The sequence below is a fragment of the Letharia columbiana genome (genome assembly GCF_014066305.1).
Source record: "Letharia columbiana isolate WasteWater2 chromosome Unknown Sc0000012_s0, whole genome shotgun sequence".
NCBI lineage: Eukaryota > Fungi > Ascomycota > Lecanoromycetes > Lecanorales > Parmeliaceae > Letharia > Letharia columbiana.
This window is the reverse complement of record NW_023501050.1, coordinates 115,240-128,390: the sequence shown is the minus strand read 5'-3', so window position 1 is coordinate 128,390 and position 13,151 is coordinate 115,240. Positions and strand designations below refer to the sequence as shown.

General features: G+C 51.4%; 5 protein-coding genes across 5 annotated transcripts; 3 read left to right on the top strand and 2 right to left on the bottom strand.

The window, feature by feature from the left end:
- On the bottom strand, positions 1–1,008 carry HO173_004573 (uncharacterized protein; the record flags this gene model as incomplete). The annotated part of the gene is made up of 3 exons (XM_037306495.1): positions 1–41; positions 185–816; positions 917–1,008. 3 exons carry the CDS (start codon positions 1,006–1,008, stop codon positions 1–3), a joined length of 765 nt encoding a protein of 254 aa, XP_037166433.1.
- Positions 1,009–1,256: 248 nt separating this feature from the next.
- Positions 1,257–2,562, bottom strand: HO173_004572 (uncharacterized protein; the record flags this gene model as incomplete). The annotated part of the gene is made up of 2 exons (XM_037306494.1): positions 1,257–2,087; positions 2,149–2,562. 2 exons carry the CDS (start codon positions 2,560–2,562, stop codon positions 1,257–1,259), a joined length of 1,245 nt encoding a protein of 414 aa, XP_037166432.1.
- A 375-nt stretch (positions 2,563–2,937) lies between these two features.
- On the top strand, positions 2,938–5,753 carry HO173_004571 (uncharacterized protein; the record flags this gene model as incomplete). Its single annotated transcript, XM_037306493.1, has 2 exons — positions 2,938–5,674; positions 5,728–5,753. The coding sequence occupies 2 exons, from the start codon at positions 2,938–2,940 to the stop codon at positions 5,751–5,753; spliced, it is 2,763 nt and encodes a 920-aa protein (XP_037166431.1).
- Positions 5,754–6,410: 657 nt separating this feature from the next.
- HO173_004570 (uncharacterized protein) lies at positions 6,411–8,214 on the top strand (the record flags this gene model as incomplete). The annotated part of the gene is made up of 7 exons (XM_037306492.1): positions 6,411–6,463; positions 6,516–6,535; positions 6,586–6,644; positions 6,793–6,931; positions 6,990–7,537; positions 7,593–8,057; positions 8,119–8,214. The coding sequence occupies 7 exons, from the start codon at positions 6,411–6,413 to the stop codon at positions 8,212–8,214; spliced, it is 1,380 nt and encodes a 459-aa protein (XP_037166430.1).
- Positions 8,215–9,000: 786 nt separating this feature from the next.
- Positions 9,001–12,745, top strand: HO173_004569 (uncharacterized protein; the record flags this gene model as incomplete). Its single annotated transcript, XM_037306491.1, has 2 exons — positions 9,001–9,224; positions 9,292–12,745. The coding sequence occupies 2 exons, from the start codon at positions 9,001–9,003 to the stop codon at positions 12,743–12,745; spliced, it is 3,678 nt and encodes a 1,225-aa protein (XP_037166429.1).
- Positions 12,746–13,151: the final 406 nt, after the last annotated feature.

Genomic DNA, 13,151 nt, shown 5'->3' with positions numbered 1-13,151 from the left:
TCACTCTTTCTTCGCATCCTTCGCTTGCTCCCTCTGGATCCCTATTCATATTTCAGAGTCAGCACGGCTCTCCAAGAAGGCAAGAAACCGAGCTTGAAGAGTAACACGAGCGCTAAGCTCCCGAAACATGGCTTGCGCCCAACGCCTTGACATGGAATAGGGGACGATTGCAAATTCTACGTACATTGCGCACTCTCCTGCGCATGCTTCTCCATCTCTTCCTTACTCATCTCCTTCATGCGATGCGGACTCGGCACATGCCTCCCCCTCTCCACCCCCGGCCTCGCCAACATCCGATCCTCCCACGCCTTCAAATGCGGGAACTCATCAATTTCGATGCCCGCCCATCCGGCGGCTGCGACCCAGCCCCAGTGCGCGATGTCTGCTATTGTGCACTTCTCGCCGACGAGGTAGCCGGATGAAGAGGTCGAGAGATGTTGGTCGAGGACTCTGTACAGGCGGCGGGTTTCGTTCTGGTACCGCGAGATGCCGTATTCGATCTTCTCGGGGGCGTAGCGGAAGAAGTGGTTCGCTTGTCCTTGCATGGGGCCTACGCCCGCGTTCAGGAAGAAGAGCCAATTGTTGACTTCGTAGCTTTCACGCGAGCCGGCTGGGTAGCTAATCTTGTGATGGACGCTGTCGTATTGTTCGACGAGGTACTGCATGATTGAGCCGGATTCGAAGAGGCGGATCGTTTGGCCGTCGGAAAAGGTGTCGGTGAGGGCGGGGATGCGGCCGTTGGGGTTGATGGCGAGGAAAAAGGGCTCCTTTTGGGTGTTTTGGGATATGTCGATTTTGTGGGGTTTATAGGGAATGCTGGGAAAGTGGAAAAGGGTGTTAGTGGGGACTTTGGGTAAGCAGATGGAGTGTGATCAAAGAGAAAAAGGTCTGGAACTCGGAGACAGGATGGGCGAACCCGAGTTCTTCGAGAGTGATGGAGATCTTTATGCCATTGGGAGTTTGGGTTGTGTAGAGATTGATATTGGGCGTTTTCTCGGTTGAAGACATGGTGGTGAGTTGTTTGGTCAATTGGGAGACACGAGATAGCATATGAGAGTATATTCGGGGTGAAGAAGAAGAAGAAGAAGCAAAGAAAGAGATATATATGTAGGAGTGTTGAATAATTGAGAAATGGTGTGATTGGTAATGCAAAAGACTGAAAGAAACGCCAAGACCGGGACCCCGCCATTGAGGCTCAACCGATGCAGTCATCTCATTTGACAGCTGTGATTTTAAAGTAAGGTTAAGGTACTACACTAGCAGTCCTGTACCTTACCGTAGCTTTCCGCCTTTGGCCCGCACCCCAGCGAACTAATGCTTACCTTATGCAGCATCTCTGAATTTAGATACTCAAGCAAAGTCTCCCAACGATACTCGTCTGCTCCCCAATCCTCTCGAGACATCTGATTTGCTAGCTGGATCCAAGCGTTCTCTGACTTCAAACCATGCTTATTCGCGCTATTGTGATGGAAGACTGCGCTTACACCGCGTACTTGAATAAGATCTTTGACCCAACGAAAGCGCTGAAAGTCCTGAGGGATCGTGAAATTGATATTGAAGCTGAATTCCTTAACCCGTAGGTGGCCAGCGATGTACGCGCAGGCATCACTCCAATCCAGGCAATTGTCATTAACGTCTCGTTCCGGCACGGAGCGCAGTGGGCGACCGATCCCATAACGAATGAGCTCCATGTGTATGCAACCAACATTTCGACGAGCGGCGGTGGAGATTTGATCGAAGAATGGTGCAACGTAATGTACGTCGATACCAAAATCGAAGGCGTGTGATTGATAGAGTACTGGAAGAGCTTCGTCGTGGATACGTCGATTCGTACGTAGCAGGGCGGTTGTGATTTCCTTCCCATAGACATATGGCCCCTCCATCTTACATGACCGTGACCACATCGATGACACACTGTCTGCAGACACCACGATTCTCCGTCCTTCGCCAATGAGGAGCTCTCGGTATACTTGCTCACGAAGCTCAGTGGGTAACTTCATGAGCTGGAATGGGCGTGAGTCTGCCTCAGTACGTTGATTTGCAGCAAGCATTGTCAGAGCTCGGCGTGCACTGGACGAAGCGGTGCCCTGGTTGTAGACACGTGAGCTTCTCTTAGGAAGTGAGCCACCAGCACGCTTGTTGACCTACAGTAAACATCCACTCGCGATCCCTTGCCCAAAGCATATTTCCCCAGTCTCTCCCATTTGTCTCGGGGAGCCCTGCCATACTGGGTTGTCCGTTCATGGCACTTGTCTGGCGGGACACTGCGGTACCGCGGCGTTCGCCAGCTTTGAATACCTGGCGGCAGAACTGTATCCAAGCTTCTTCCTCATCATTGATATGCTTTTGGCCGAGCGCTGCCATGCCATTCTCAATCTCCCCGTTTAGCTTAGAGAGCTCTATGGGCTTATCGTGACCATAAGCTGACCGTTCCAACTGCGCTCTGTAGTCCCCATCATGCATAGCATTTTCGGCCATGAGTCGGTAGATGTTGAAGTCGTCGAACTTGAATTGATGTATGAGGGGTGGTCGGAGACTCTCATGAGCCCGCGTAGGGGCCATGTCGGAGGGCAGGGTGCTCAAGAGATGCTTGGGAGGTTTGAAGAACCATTCCGTTAAATATCTTGCTCGGGACACGGATCCGATTTGCTATCATTTTGGTAAGGCAATGTTCAATTCCATTCCTCGCGAATTCTCCTCATCTCGAGCAAGGTCAGATTCAGAGCACTGTTTGAGCCATCAAAAGTGACGCGCATGGCGCGGTCGAAGCCGATTCGCTGACTAATCGCGGAAGGAAGCCGTTCCGAGGTTTGGATTGAAATGGGCGAACAAGGCAGTGTTCCTGCTTTTACTTATTGTGATGGTCGAAGTCCTCCTGGAATTGCGTTGGGAACGGGGACGAAATCCGGTTCTTCTACGCTGTTTGACTGACTGATCATGGCCAATCCACAAACAATTTTGGCAGCAGTCCGCCATGCTTCCAACGCAGATATTCCAGGTTTACGCCAACTGTTAGGATGGCCAGATGCCCTGAAGCTTGAGCTCACACTACGAATCCTCCTTACGTTTCTACCCGAAGGTACAGAGCCAGGGCTTTATGTCGACTATCTCCGCAACCTTTCCGATGCCCAGTCAAATCCTGAAGGCTACATTACTCCAAGCTTCCCTGAGCATCCGGTGCGGGATATAACAGAAGACGAGGCTCGCATCCGGGTGCGAAGATTACGCCTGACTCCATTGCTGGATCCTAAAGCCCACTACGATCAAGAGACAGACCCTCTCACACTCTTCCTTTTACACCAAGCCCACAAGATAGACGTAGAGACTGGCTCCCTGGATCTTGTCTGTCAGCTCTTGGAGCCGTTCTTCAATCACTCAGAGGTCCTACGCACATGGATGATGTCGAATCTCCTACCACTGCTACGTCTAGACTATGAGTACTATCCCCAGTCAGGAACCTCCCATTCTCTGGAAGACTTCGAAAGACTCGATGGCAGCATTGCCGTTCAGTCACTACTTTCAAAGGCCGCCCAGCGGAATGATCAAAGAGATACAAGAGAGGTTGGCAGAGACCTAAGAGGGCTGGTGGGTCCATGGATGTACGGGGAGACTACAAGGAAGCGTCGGAAGCTCAGCCACGGCAGGAGAAGACAAAGCTTGATCACTGTAGTTCGTGCTACAGAAGACGAACTTCCTGCGGAAGAGGAGATGCGGAGCAGTGATTGGTCTCATGTTAACGAATGGCTCTTGAATCTGGGGCTTCGGGACTTTCCACGAGCCGTTGATGCCATGACGCAGTGGGATGGGCCTTGTGATGTTGACTACGGAGACTGGGGCGCAGGAATCCAGCCAGCCGATGAGGACGAGCTACGAGTACAAACTCGGAGATATTCACAAGCTGGTTTGGCTGCCCTTTACGCCACAAACGACAGCTCTCTTGAGACTATCATTGGTTCCCACCGAGTGCTACTGCAGATAGCAAGATTAGTAAAACTGGATGAGCCTCCAGATCTTAAAAGGTCCGATGCGCCCATTGCCAGTGGGATATCCTGGGAATATCTGGACAGTCTTTCCCCAGCGCACCTCTTTCACAATGCGCTTCTGCGGTCCCAAAATCCTTTGACCTCTCCTACAGTTCCCGCTGTATCTTTGTTCAATCTTGTACTTGCCTCATGCTACAAGCTGTTGAACCTTGGAAATCTCAAAACCAGCAGAAGTGTGGCAGAACTAGCCCTCTTCGGAACCGAAGCAGACCAGGTTGCAGAGCTAAAGAAGACTCTCTACACACTGAAGGCTGAAAAGATGGACGAGAAGCTGTGGGCCTCCATTCGAAGGCAGATGCTGTGGCTGCGAAATTGGGAGCATCAATTGAATAAACAAGGAGAACCTCGTGGCGTCTTCAGTAAAATCGCGAAGATTGACTTGGAGGTTGAGTTGTTGCGGGCGATGTTAGAAGGGGGTTGCTACAGCCTTGCTGAGGACATATATTGCAAGCAGACAAACCTACCCATCTCCAAGGACACTGTGGAACGCACAGTCTTGAATGCAGCATTATCTGCTTACGACGCTGCTAGCAACGGCAACAGAAATAGAGGAGGTGTTCGTAAAGCATCTGAGATAATCTCGACATTTCGCAATTACTTTCCCAGATCGACACCATTCACACAGACCACCGCACTTCTTTCTGCAACGCATGACATGTCGTTCTACTCTCTCACTCTTCAACACGGCGTTCCGTTTCAGCCAGTGAACATACGAGCTCATAAAGATCCAATGTCTTTGATAGGCAAAATCCTTGGTCAAAATCCACGGAGCTATGCGCATCTCGATAACCTGCAGGAAATTGGCCAGAACCTTGTGACGGCAGGTCTTACAGACAGTGTGCAGGACTCATCGGCGGCTTCTGATGCCCCGAGAAATCCACAGCAGCAGGCTCTCATCGCAAGGCGGAGAATTACTCGCATGGCCATCGAAGCTGCACTGGAGGAGGATGACTTTGATACAGCCTATTCCTACGTCGTCAACCGCCTGGCGGCTGACCAGCCCAGACCGAATACATTGGATTCGCTGCGGGACTCTGCGACCGTGCAAGATGATATATCGTGGCGAGCAGCGTATACAGCAGGCCGTTATCCAACGAGCAATGCAGGCAACTCTACGTTACGACGTCTCGAACAACGCATGGAGCTTCTATCGCAAGCATTACTTTTAGCACCACCATCAGCTTTGTCTGAAGTCTTGACAGTATGGCAAAAATGCGAGCAGCAAGTGACTACGCAGATTGCCAAAGAGACAGAACAGGAGCAGAAGTGGGATGAGAAGGGGGACCGCAAGGTGCCTGGAGGTTTCGCTGCAGATGCCAGTCCTATTGCGCAGAAGGTTCGCGATCCAATTCGAAGTGCGCTGGTTGAAGAGGCGCCCATGGGTTTGTTTGACATGGCGAGGGGGGCTGCTGCTACACTCAGCAAAAGCGCTTTTCCTTTGAGCAGATCACAGAAGACGGCGTCATATCCTGCAAAAGGTTCGCATGACAGGCCATTGAGCGGTATCAGTGCTGGGAGCAGTGATGAAGGCAGTGTCGGTGGGGCAGGAGGATCGGGAAGAGTGAGGAAAAGGGACATGGTTAGTAGCATGGTGACTGGGGGGCTTGCGTCTGGGATTGGATGGGTTATTGGTGAGTCAAAAGGAATCTGGATAGAGTCAATCGCCAGCTGATAGGTATTCTAGGAGCGCCTCCAGTGAGACAGGAGTAGCCATAACGACAGCAGAGCTATGGATTGAAGCTCAACATAATCGGGAACAGAGGCCTGATCCCAACCTGGGAAAAAGGCGAAACGGACAGAGACTGAAGCTGTGTGAAGGAATGAGGATACGCACCCGAGAAAGCCAGCCATTGGAAGGGCCACAGGCTTTTGCTTTCGTGCACTTGCCTCAGTATACTACCACGGCCATGAACAAAGTAAAGTACCTTGGTTGAGACCCTGTTTTAAGTACCTTTTGCACCGATAAAGTGGTATCGAAACAAGTGTCCAAGATTAGAGCAGGTTCAAGGATATGAGTAGAAGATAATTGAGCTTTTGCAAAGCTCGTAGCCCTACGGGTCATAGAGTGGCGAAGTATTATGGGAAAGATCCCCTCGATTCCACATTCGGACTAGATCAAGCATTTAGCCGTGGGCAGCGCACATAAAACTCCTCACTCATCCGTCCTTCTTACACTTCTTCTTTTTCTTTTCTCCTCTGTCAGCTTCATACCATTCTTCAAGCAAGAATACCTGAGCAGTATGCATCACTCATCTCACCTTCTCCTTCATGACGAGCTGACTGAAAGACATAGATCCCTCATTCCAAAGTTTCCGCAACACTTGGTCATCATATACACCAAATCCCTTCACCGACAACACAGCAATCATGGGTAAAGAAAAGATGCACATCAACGTGGTCGTTATCGGCCACGTAGACAGGTATGATACAATCTGCATTGCTTCAACCATCGTATTGCGCTGACCATAGCAGTGGGAAATCGACTACCACCGGTACGGGCCTCGAGCTATCCTCTTACCTCTATCACGCTCATACATCACAGGTCACTTGATCTACAAATGTGGAGGTATTGACAAGCGTACTATCGAGAAATTTGAGAAGGTACGTCTACACCGTTGGGTCTTGAAGCCTTGTTGCTATATTTGAGTCACTGTCGGATTTGGCGGGGCAGACAGAAATTGCCCCGCGCAAAATTTTCTTATCGCAACTCAACGCGACCAACGACAATAAATGCTGACATCCATTATAGGAAGCGGCCGAGTTAGGCAAAGGCTCCTTCAAGTACGCATGGGTTCTCGACAAGCTAAAGGCCGAGCGTGAGCGTGGTATCACCATCGACATTGCGCTATGGAAATTCGAGACTCCCAAGTACTACGTCACCGTCATTGGTACATCTCACCGGAATGCATTTCTCGAGCCGGGATAAGTGCTGACGGTCTTCTACAGATGCCCCTGGTCACCGTGACTTCATCAAGAACATGATCACTGGTACCTCCCAGGCTGACTGTGCTATTCTCATTATCGCCGCTGGTACTGGTGAATTTGAAGCGGGTATCTCCAAGGACGGACAGACTCGCGAGCACGCCCTCCTTGCCTTCACCCTTGGTGTCAGGCAACTCATTGTTGCCATCAACAAGATGGACACTGCTAAGTGGTCCGGCGACCGTTACAACGAGATCATCAAGGAAACCTCCAACTTCATCAAGAAGGTCGGCTACAACCCCAAGACCGTCCCTTTCGTTCCTATCTCCGGCTTTAACGGCGACAACATGATCGACGAGTCCCCCAACTGCCCATGGTACAAGGGTTGGGAGAAAGAAACCAAGACCAAGACCACTGGCAAGACTCTTTTGGAGGCCATCGATGCCATCGACCCCCCATCCCGTCCTACGGACAAGCCCCTTCGTCTTCCCCTCCAGGATGTGTACAAGATTGGTGGTATTGGCACGGTTCCCGTCGGACGTGTTGAGACTGGTGTCATCAAGTCCGGCATGGTAAGCTAAACCAAAGTCTGCTTGAACTGCTCTGTTCTGACCTTTCCGTTCCTAGGTCGTGACTTTCGCTCCTGCCAACGTCACCACTGAAGTCAAATCCGTCGAGATGCACCACGAGCAGCTTGTCGAAGGTCTTCCCGGAGACAACGTCGGTTTCAACGTCAAGAACGTCTCCGTCAAAGAGATCCGTCGTGGTAACGTTGCTGGTGACTCCAAGAACGACCCTCCCAAGGGTGCCGAATCCTTCAACGCACAGGTCATTGTTCTGAACCACCCTGGCCAGGTTGGTGCCGGTTACGCACCAGTGCTCGACTGCCACACCGCCCACATTGCCTGCAAGTTCGCTGAGCTTCTGGAGAAGATCGATCGTCGTACCGGTAAATCCATCGAAAACGCCCCCAAGTTCGTCAAGTCTGGTGATGCCGCCATCGTTAAGATGGTTCCCTCCAAGCCAATGTGTGTTGAGGCTTTCACCGATTACCCACCCTTGGGACGTTTCGCCGTCCGTGACATGAGACAGGTATGATCTACTCCTCTTACATCCTTCCACCCGGCGGTCACTCACTAACATTCTGTTCTAGACCGTTGCTGTCGGTGTTATCAAGTCCGTGGTCAAGGCCGAGAAATCCGGCGGTAAGGTCACCAAGGCTGCCCAAAAGGCCACCGGAAAGAAATAGAGGATCGTGTGACATCCAGTCTTCAGCGAGAGGTGTTTGTGGTGGGCGATGGTACAACATGACTGGTCATCATACATCAGACATATTGGCATCGTGGTTCATTCTAGCGCTGTCTTCACTACACTACTGTCATACCCTTCTGCACTTCTTCCCTGGGCGTCTTCCATTACCACCTGCATGCGGCAACGGTCTTACGAATCTCGGCGACGATCAGACGAGATCACATTTTCCTATGTTCGATAATAAAAATGATGAGATGAAGGGGGATTTTGCTCGAATGGCTTGTTTGTTAGATAGATCTCTGTCTGCTAGAACAATTCAAGCTTTTAGAGGCAACCGCTTGAATCTGACTATGTTGTGATGTATGGATGGGCAAGCGCAATCCCTATAGTTGTCTTCATCTCGCTCGGCCTATCTCTATGCCTATCTCTATGCCTGATCTCTAATCTCTACAATATTCACATAGGCATGCACGTATGCAGGCAGACTGGATCCATCGGAATGGTAAATGTCCGAGATGCCGTCAGGCGTGCCAAGGCCAACGTCTGTCCCAACATTCATCTCGCGCCATGCAATGCTGACTGCAGAGAAATATGATGATGAAGAGCGAGCAACGCCGACCTCTTCTTTTGTGACATTATGCCCTTGCCCTTCATTTTGTGTACTTCTAATCTTTTTGACTGTCCATGTTCTCTTCAGCGCAAAAGCGAATACATACTTACGTTGTTTACTCTTAATTGGTAATCCACCGACTCATCTGCCCTTGCCGAATTGGAAATCCTTGAGATGTTCGCCGCCCATGCCGTGCGGCAGAAGTGTCGCCCAAAGCACCAAGTTTTGATCCTCAAATGCTACCCTGCTTTTCAGAAAAACGTGCTGGATGTAAAGCCGAATTCGAGCGAGCTCAGCTACATGCTCTATTATGCAAGCACGAGGAGAAGCAAGCTACAGAAGGTGGGGGCTTTCTTGGAGAAAAAGACTACCAGCGATGTTTCCAAAGGAAAAATAGGGTATGCTGTCTCAGAAAGTCTACGGACGTCGGTCAATTGGTGATGAGGCTGACTGTGATGGGAGCAGCAATGTACAGGTCACACTCCAGATACTGCAAGCGCTCATTGAGAAGCTTCCTCGAGACCTTCCCCTCTACGCGCCCTACATTCTACGAATTTTCGGTACCGTTCTACGTTCGAAAGACCTGTCTATGGTGGAGGAGTCAGTCCCGACCTTCGAAGCTTTCTGTGAGCATCAAGATGTCGCTACACTTGCAGCAGATCAACAGCATATTGGACAATACGAGGACATTGTAAGGACATACGCGAGCTACGCAGCGCTCAAGACGCCAGTGCAGCCAAAAGGTGGGCTTACGGCACCGATAGCCATAAGATGGAGGAGCGCAGGGCTGCGGGCAGTGAAGAGTATCACCTCATCCGAGGCTGTAGGCGCGGATGGAGGGAGACAGATGAACATCATAATGCCAGTCATTCTGCAGAACCTGCAATCGGGAGACGAGGAGCAGTTGCGCGAGTTGCAGCGGAAGGTCGAGGCGGTTGAGACCAAAGACGAAAAACAAGCCCATAGGAGACGGATGAGCATTGCCACAGTCCAGACTAATGATGGAAACTCGAGACCTAATTCGGACGCTATGACTGGCACCGCGGACGATGCAGATAGGCTGGCTGAAGAAGAAGTAGGATTGCAGGCTTTACGAAGCTTGAAGCAAATATTCATGGCCAACAATCGAGCACAGATACGACTAGCTACTGAGGCGCTGCTGAAATTCATTTGCACGGTATCGCAGCGACGGCTAGGGACAAGCAAGAGCACAAGACCGATCCACAATAGGAGCTGGGCAACTACGTTGATGGAGATGTGCACCAGATGGGCGCCTGTGCAGGATCGCTTTGTTATATTCGTGACAGTGATGGAGACGCTGGTAAGGAGTCCCGTTGCGGAGGAAAACATGGAACAACAATTGCTGCTCGTGTCGTTAGTGGGATGGCTACTCAGATCGAACATTAACATGATCGGGCTGAGTGTAATGGACGTACTGCTGGGCTTGGTGCAGCACATTCTTTTACTCCTCCAGCTAGGCGGTAAAGGATCGAATATTCTACCACATCATCAGCAGACGGACGCCATTGATCTCTTCAAGGGCACAGAGGATCTAATCGACGGGCCAGCATCACCCGGCCAAGGAGAGACAAATGGCATGAAAACCGAGGAGTCATCACCGTCGTCAAATCGGCAAGAGCTGCTTTCCAGATTGCACAGATGCATTGGCGATCTGGCAACCCATGTCTACTACTCAGACCAGATCTCGGATATGATCACAGCTATCCTGCTTCGGCTGAAGCCTTCTCCCATGTCAGGTATCGCGACAGCAGCCGCCGCCATCGAAGATCCTCAGGCAGCTGCAAGAGCTATCCAAGCCTCCGTGCATTTGCAAGAGAATCCAGACACTGATGAATTCTTTTCCTTTGGCACCGCACGGGTTACAGCGCTTAAAGCAATCAAGGAAGTGCTCACGGTAGCTAACATGAAGGGCACTGTCAGTGGCGGTGCCCCGATTGGACGCAATCGAGTTGGCGTGCAGGTATGGGAGGGTACTCAGTGGCTCATTCGAGATGAAGACAGAAGAGTCAGAAGAGCCTACGTTGATGCACTTCTGACGTGGCTCCGGCTGGAGATGAGCTCCAATGATCTTCGTGTTTTAGAGGACAAACGCAAGCTTTTAAGCACTGCCTCCAAAACAGATGTAAACAGCAGCAGACGGGATCCAATGACCAGGAGAGTCGTATCCAATGCATCTAGAAACGAAAAGACCGGCAAGCCAGCCAAGTCAACCTTCCTGCAGTTGCTACATTTAGCTATATACGACAACGCAATCGAGGCGCCAGAATCCGACTCTGACCTGCTGCTGATCCATCTCCTCCTTGTCAGACTTGTTGAGAAGCTGGGTGTCAATGCAGTCAAGACAGGACTACCGATGATCATGCGACTTCAAGAAGACATCAACGTTGACGAACTGATATCGACGCCCATTGCGAAGCTCAATGTTGGTAGCCTTGTGCATGGATACTTTTGGACCCTATGCGACAAATTTGACTTCGACACGTCAAATGTGGGCTTTGCGGTTCAAAGCGAGATTTCGCGGCGGAAACAACATGGGTTGTGGCTAAATACGATTCAGGTACCACCTTTACCGTTGGAGCAAATCATGTCAGCTGCATCACGTCCGCTCTCGGAAAAGACTCCATTACCTGTTTTGCAAACAGAGTCGCTGAAGCCTTTCGATTTACGTCCTGCCATGGTCGACCGGATCGCTGATTCATACGCAAGCACAGTAGCTTCGCCCCCTACGAGCCCTCCGGCTTCGCCTGGGCGAGTCTTTAGTTTGCCGCCGATTTCCTCCCAAGGTCCCACGACAACCCCTTTGAATGGGAGTACTCATGAACTTCCTCCCGGAATACTAGATGTCATGCTCTCATATTGGTCTAAGGAGCTTTGCATTGCCAATGTTGAGAAAGAATCAACACGCACCATGTCTCTCAATTCGAGGAATGGGACGAATCTATCCAGATACCTTGGTGTCAATGGCCAAACTTCTAGAGGCATCTCACCGAATGGAGATCGCAGCCCCATCCACACTCGTTCTCCTCCCAATGAAAACGACATCACCTCGCAGCCACACACCTTAAACTTCGCCTTCCACAACCAGCACCGCCGCTCCAGTGCACACGACACTGGCTCTCCAACCCCTATCAGCAGCTCAGATCAGAGCACCACTCTTCGCGTGGACGATCTCAAGCGTGTCCTAGCCGGCGGTACCCTCAATGTTCGGGGCGCAAGCCCTCTCCGCCACAGCACCGCTCGCCACGACTTCATCCCTTTGGAAAACAACGACCAAAGAAGTATTTCGTCCAGCTCAGACTCCGTCGTCAGCGCGGAAGGCTTCGAGTCCGCCTCTGAAGGCGACATCTCTCGTCCCCTTCCGCGGGCTCCAAACACAATCGCAGAAACCACTCCTAGCAATCCACCAGCACCTAATTCCAACCACGCAGCCTCAAGCACCCACTCCCGCACCAGCTGGGTAACCCACCCTCGTTCTCGACCGCAGTCAGGGGAGATGTCCCCAGGCAAACCATCTACCCCACGCTCCCTCAGGCGTCCATCTACCTCCAGCTCTGGCGAAGATCCAAACGCGAATGCTGCAGCCCTGAGGGGCGAGATCGTCCATCCACGCCTCTCAGGCGAGGAATTTGTGGAGGATGAAGTGCCGCCAGTGCCGCCATTGCCGGCGAACGTCACGGCCTTGCCTACTAGGCCGCTCAGCGTAGGAAATCCTCCGATGCAGCCACAACAACAGCACCAATACACGGAGCCCATGCCAAACGAGGTCAAGCAGTCGAAGCACGCAAGCATTGGAAGGAAGAAGGGCGTGGATGTGAATGCACTGTTGGGGAGTATTGACGCGGTGTCGGTGGGTGAGAGGAGGAGGATTGGAGGTGGGCTGGGAAGACCGCCTTATTGATTGGGGGAATGCTGGGTCTGGAGGGCTAGTTTGTGGTGCGTGTTTTGCAGGTTGCAGGGTGTCCAGGGCGCTCGCTGAGAAGGCGGAAGCTGTGCATACGAGCTGAGACAAACCATTTTTGAAAGAAAGGCTTGTGATCATCACTTTTTGTATGCATATGAGATCACAAGTTTAATATTTTCTTGATACGTCAATAATAATCGTCTCCACCGATCAATGTCGATGAGCTTCATACTCTACGTGCCTTTCTTTCTAAGGCCCCAGCTGTCATCCCTTCACCGATACTACCGCGAGTCGAATCTTCACGTCTTGTCTTTTGCAACGCTCCAGGTAACGGAGGACGACATGCTTAGGCACTGCGCCGACTTTGAACCACTCAATTCATCCCCTCTGGTGCCTCCCCCTC